Here is a 6,589-nt window from a genome sequence, read left to right as displayed (position 1 = left end):
TTTAGAACAAATTAGATTAGCATAAAAACGTTATAGAGAGCCAATCTTAACATATAAACATATGCTGTCGCGAACTTTTTTTAGATATTTTAAAGGGGAACAATTCTGTCGTACATTAGTTTAGCGAAACTTTAACCGTTTTTGCAGCGCACGCAGCGGAAGCTCTCAAAAGGGAAAAAAACCCCGATTTTGGAACATTATTTATTGGTGCTCCGCTTGTTTTATTGGTCTTAGCGTGATGTTATATAGCCTTCCTCAAGAATTGGGCTATCTAATACTGAAAGATTTTTTCAAATCGGACTAGTGGTTCCTGAGATTAGCGCGTTCAAACAAACAAACTCTTCAGCTGTATAATATTAGTGTTCGAAACCAATCCGTTAGTTTTTGAATTTTTACCACGGCAACACGGGTCGCGATTTGACGGTGCCGTCGCGATTTGACATCTGTCACTTTGTCTTGCTTCTCGAACGGGACGGTACCTGTATATTGACGGTCTACGCTAAAGTTGTGTATCATCGCTAATCCTTATCCATTCCTGCCCCATACCCTTCTCCCTAAGTGATACGGCGTGAGAAGACGAAGGCATCGGTTCCGGTGAGTGATTGCATGATATTTTGTTAAAATAGTACATACGGCGCCGCGAATCGCGGCACATGTTCGACGCGCACCTCGTGCTGGTTTCCGTAGCCCTAGGCTGCCACGAGGTCGCTGGGTTCGAATCGAACAATTTCTGGTAGCAGAGCGTGGTTAGATTTCTGAAATCTATAGTAATTACCACGAATGTAAATTTTTTTACGTCTAACCTCACTTAATTTTGTTACTAGTCAGCAGAAGTAGTGTAGGCATAGGGTTCGGTTCTGTTTAAACTATCATTCTGCTGACCTAGGTCAGGTCGTTTAGTGTGTTTCTATCCACCTGGTTAAGAAAATTAGTGAGTAGTAATAGTTAGTAATAGTAAGACTGATTTATTAGCTTCCACTGCGCATAGCTGACTAATTGTACGTGAGTTGGACAGCTGTGCTGGCTGAGTTTATGACCTAGCACACAGCTGCTACAGTGGTCAGCTATTTTCATACTATTACTACAGATTTATGTTAATTCTGCTCATCATAGCAGTAGATTACCACATCTATTTAAGCATAGTTGTGTGTAACAATCTGAATGTTATTACAGTTGGGGTTTATAATTTATTATTAATTTGTGTATGATTGTAGCTCACTTCCTACTTATATTTTAGTATAATTGAGCTGCAACACATTTGTAATTGAATATAACTGGAGTACTTGTTGAACTTGTAGTAGTAGATTGCTGGTTGGGCCCTGTTTGGAGACTAGCTTAGTTATAGTCCAGAGGCCAACGGTGTATGAGTGTCATTTCAAAACTTATACCAGCAATTTACTATTATATATATTTTTTGTTATTTGTTTTAATTTGTTCTAAATTTAAATTACTTGTTTGAATTTGTGGTAGTGGACTGCTGACTGTGGGCCCTGCTTGGTGACTGGCTTTGGTATAGTCCTGAGGCCATCAGTGTTTGAAAATTACTTCACAAATTTTTATCAGCAATTTGCTATCATATAATTAATTTTTAATTTTAATTTTGTTATTTGACTTACCCGTTGAACGGTGTGAATACTTTGTGATAGTAAATTGTTGATTGGGTCCTGCTTGGTGACTAGCTTCTAGTTATAGTCTAGAGGCCAGGTGCGCTTGAGTTTAGTTGCAACTCAAAACCTGGTATCAGCAATTTTCTATCTTATAACTTTAAATTTTAAGTTTGTTCTTATTTGTTGAGGTGTCCTTGGTACAGTGGTGAGGTCTAGGTTACCTAAATACTTAGGAGTAGGAATATTTTGGTGGGCTCACTCGTACTCTCCTTTAAATAATTCCTTTGATTTTTTTTTCAATTTTTATTTTGAATTTTTTTTTGATTTTTTTTTGATTTTTTTGAATTTTTTTTTGAATTTTTTTTTGAATTTTTTTTGATTTTTTTTTGTTCTGGTTGTAAACTGCAAGTAACATGTCGGTGTCCTACATTCGCGGGAAGGTGACTAGTGAGCTCCGATGGTTCGCATCAGCTCATGCTTTGGTTGACAGAACAGATAGGGATGCGGCATTGCTCGATAGGGCGTCTCAGGTGCACGAACGGTTGGAGGTAGTGTACGATCGGTTGTCTGACCTCGTTGCTTTGGGGTCCGAAGTGGAGAAGGAGGTGATCCATGCCATCGGTCTTGACGTGGACCAGTGTCAGGAGTACGCTGATGCCATTCTGCAACGGGTGGCCGATATTAAGAAGCAGTCGTCATCCGGTGGTAATGGAGGTTCGGGAACTTCGTCAGGCGTCATATCACGCCTCCCCTCCATCGACCTGCCGATCTTCCACGGTGATCTGAACGAGTGGGTCGGCTTTATAAATTTGTTTGACAGCCTGGTCCATGGTCGGTCGGACTTGACTGCCTCTTATAAGATGGCTCAGCTTCGGGGTGCTCTGCGAGGTGAACCTGGTGAATTGGTGGCACACTTGCCTATCACCAACGACAATTATGCGGTCGCACGCCAGATCCTGTTCGACCGATATCAAAATCAACGACGGTTGGTAGACACTCAGCTGGCCAGGCTGTTTGCGATACCCAAACTTTCTCGGGCTTCCGATATCAGAGCCGAGGTACTGAATCCAGTTACGGTGGCCACTAAGGCCTTGGGAAATTTGGGTCTACCAGTAGACCAATGGTCATATCTGCTCTTTTATATTGTTGCAGGTAGGCTGCCGGTTGAGGTGCTCACTCGATTCGAGCAGCAGGACAACGCAGGTAGGGACGAACTGCCTACCCTGGCCAGTCTGCTGGCATTTTTAGAAGCTGAAAGTCGCCGACACGAGATTATGCCACCGCCCTCCTCCTCTGGGTCGCGTGTGCCGGCTTCCGGCCACGCCGTTTCGGTTGCTCAGAGGGGAGGGGGAGGGGATAAGAGGGGGCCGTCTCAACGACTGACTGCGCTCATGGCAGCGGTGGGAGGCCCACGGTGTGCCTTCTGTCATGAGAGCGGGCACGACGTAGCCGCCTGTCCGAGGTTCCGGTCGACGCGCATCAGGGGTAGACGCAACATCGTTGCCCAGCGGCGATGGTGCTTTTTTTGTTTTGGGCCGCACACGGCGAGCGTCTGTCCACAGCCACAATTGTGCCCTAATTGCGACGGTCGGCACCATGCCCTCCTGTGTCTGGAGTCTGCCGCCACTCCGAGGTCATCCGGACGCAGTCATCCAGCCTCGCCGACCGGTGAGCGCACCGGTCGTAGCCCTCGCCAATTCGGCGGCGTGGACCCTCGGAAAGAGGCTTCGCAGGGAGGCGCCGGGTTAGGTACTGCGGGCGGGTGCCAGCGGATGCCCATTAGCTACGCCGGGGTGGCCACGTTGTCCCCCCGTGCGGGGCCGTGTTCGCCTGCTGGATCGAGTAGCCCTGCTCACTCGTCTCCCCCTCCCTCAGAAGTACGGTTTTCTCCTCCGCTGAGGGAGCGGCCGACGCTGGAGCGACTCCCTCCAGTGTTTGGACCGTTTGGCCATCGTACGCGGAGGTATATGAGGCGGGACGGGAAACGAGGGCCTTATGTGGGAGCGTGGGATCCGCTGGCACGCTACGACCTTCCGTCGCGCGCCGACCGGGATAGCGGGGACCCGGGCCCCCGCTAGGAAATTGCCGCTCACTGCAGTGTTGCCCCAGCCCCAGAAGCTGTTTTACTTCCTACCGCTTCTGTTCGGGTGTTGGATTCGGATGGCAACACTGTGTTTGCTCGAGCTCTGTTGGATTCCGGCGCACAGGGCAGTATTATGTCGAGCAACCTTGCAGTACGGTTGGGCAATCCTATTTACAAGTCTTCTTATTCTATTCGTGGAGTGGGCAATGTTAGAATTTCGGACGTGATCGGTCACACTTCATTTATTTTCTCATCGAATCCCAACCCTCGCTTACAGTTTAGAGTCTCAGCTTTGGTGATGCCTCAGGTGATAAGTCGTCACCCTCCGGTGAAGGTAAACAGTTACATACGGTCATTGACTTCAGACTTACGGCTAGCGGACCCCAAGTTTGACACACCGGGGCCAGTAGACGTACTACTTGGGGCGGATGTACTAGGGAAGCTGCTCCTGACTGGGAAGCGCGTTCTTCATGCGGAGGGTTTGGTTGCAATGGACACAAAATTAGGGCATGTATTGTTGGGTCCTGCGTTCCGGCCAGTCGCTGCGAGGAAATCGGACAATTTTCTGGTCGGGTCTACGCTTTCGGAAGTAGTCCAACGGTTTTGGGAACTAGAAGAACCTCCTACAGCTTATCGAGTTAACCCGGATGAGGAGGAATGTGAGCTGTTTTACCAGAATAATACGGGTCGTCTCTATTCGGGCCGGTTCTTGTTAAGACTTCCTTTTCGGGCGAATCGCCCACTGCTAGGCAGTTCGAGGAAGGCAGCAGAGACCAGACTTTTGTCAATGGAGAGACGCATGAGGCGCGACGCGGTGTTCCGGCAGAAATATGTAGAGTTTATGCGGGAGTATGAATCTTTAGGTCACATGTCGGTTTCCAAGGTAGATTGGAGTGCTACGGAGCACTGTTTCCTGCCTCATCATGCGGTTTTGAAAACTCCTAACGGTAAAATTAGGGTCGTGTTTGACGGTTCGGTCACGACCTCCTCCGGCGTCTCGTTAAATCAGTGTCTCCATTCGGGTCCAAAGCTGAACCGGGACATTTCAGACATACTGACGAGCTTCCGCAGGCACCAGATCGTTTTCGTGGCAGACATCCGTATGATGTTCAGGCAAACGGTGATTCATCCGGAGGATAGGCGGTATCAACTCATTCTCTGGCGTGAAAGCTCAGATGAGCCCATAAAAATTTATGAACTGAACACGAACACTTACGGGTTGCGGTCGAGTCCATATTTAGCGGTTCGTTCTTTGCGGGAGTTGGCAGTGAGGGAACGGTTGCACTACCCTCGTGCTGCGGACATTTTGGAACGGGACCTATATGTCGATGACGTATGTACGGGCGCCGACAGTGTCGAAGAGGCCTTATCACGCAAGGATGAACTGATCCGCCTTTTGAGCAGGGGCGGGTACGAGTTGAGAAAATGGCTGTCTAACTGTCCTGAGTTGTTGACTGGTTTGCCAACGGAGTTTCAACAGGACCCCCATCTTTTCGAGAATGTCGATAACCCTAACATGCTGTCGGTCCTAGGGATTCAATATCGTCCGATTCAAGACGAATTTACCTATCGGGTGGAGTTGGAAAATCCAAAGGTATGGTCTAAGCGAACGGTGCTTTCCACAATTGCTCGAACCTTCGATCCAAACGGTTGGATCGCTCCTGTCACTTTTCTCTTAAAGTGCTTCATGCAGCGACTGTGGTCTGCTAACCTGTCATGGGACGAGGGGATTGCTGGTGACCTATTGAAGGATTGGTTGAACTTTTTCTCGTCTCTCCCTGATATTAACCACGTGTCAATACCTCGGAAGCTGGTTCCTGCGGGCAAATACAAGGCGTCTCTCCACGGGTTTTCGGATGCCTCGGAACGCGGATTCGCAGCTGCGGTATACTTGCGAACGGTTTCTTCAACTGGAAGGGTTGATATACGGTTGGTGTTAGCTAAGAGTAAGGTCGCTCCGCTTCGGACACGCATGACGATTCCGAAGCTCGAGTTGTCTGGTGCCGCTCTGTTGACTAGGTTGTTAAACCATACAGCTACTAGTTTACGGTCGGTTATTGATTTAGAAAACACTGTCTATGCTTGGACAGACAGCCAGATAGTGTTGTGCTGGTTGAAGGCTTCGGTTCATACACTTGAAGTTTTCGTGGCCAACCGTGTCTCCCAGATTCAAGGTTCTGAAGTCCCTCTAACATGGAGACACGTGCCTGGTGAGCTCAATCCGGCGGACTGCGCTTCTCGGGGATGCTTAGCATCGGAAATAGTTGATCATCAGTTATGGTGGGGTCCCCAGTGGCTCACCATGAAGGCTTCTCAGTGGCCTCCCTCTCGCATAGGAGTTCCTCCAGGTCTCGTGGCTGCACCTGCGCAGTTCGAGGATCGAGGAGTGATTCAGGGGTTGGATTTGGATCTGCTCATCAACCGTTATAGCTCCTTGGACAAGCTGGTTAAGGTTACCGCCTGGATTTTGAGGTTTATTCGGAATTGTCGTTTGTCGGTGTCTCAACGCAATATGACACCTGTTGTGTGTCCCATCGAGCGGAAGAAGGCGCTGCTGAAATTAATTGAAGTTGTGCAAGCCACCAGCTTTCATTCAGAATTGAAGGCGCTAAGGACTGAGCGCCCTAAGCTTCGTGGAGCTATCGCTCGTCTTAGCCCTTTGTAGACGGCCAGGGGTTGATTCGAGTGGGAGGTAGATTAAGTAACTCAAATTTACCTTATTCGGCGCGCCATCCTCTTTTACTTCCCAAGAAGAGCCAGTTAGTTGACCTGTTGGTGATGGATCGCCACATCGCAAATTCGCATTCCGGTTGCAATGCGTTGTTGGCATCCCTCCAGAGGGAATTTTGGATTCTGTCAGGGCGTCGTACGGTTCGGAGCGTCCTTTTCCGGTGTTTAC

At 48.6% G+C, this 6,589-nt stretch overlaps 1 protein-coding gene across 1 annotated transcript; it reads left to right on the top strand.

Moving 5' to 3' along the window:
• Nucleotides 1–364: 364 nt before the first annotated feature.
• LOC134199930 (uncharacterized) lies at nt 365–6,355 on the top strand. Its single transcript, XM_062671649.1, has 2 exons — nt 365–594; nt 2,760–6,355. The coding sequence occupies exon 2, from the start codon at nt 3,824–3,826 to the stop codon at nt 6,353–6,355; it is 2,532 nt and encodes an 843-aa protein (XP_062527633.1). The 5' UTR covers nt 365–594; nt 2,760–3,823.
• The last annotated feature ends 234 nt before the right edge of the window (nt 6,356–6,589 follow it).

Source organism: Bombyx mori, chromosome 13, assembly GCF_030269925.1.
Source record: "Bombyx mori chromosome 13, ASM3026992v2".
NCBI classification, from domain to species: domain Eukaryota; kingdom Metazoa; phylum Arthropoda; class Insecta; order Lepidoptera; family Bombycidae; genus Bombyx; species Bombyx mori.
This window is presented reverse-complemented; position numbering and strand designations above follow the sequence as displayed.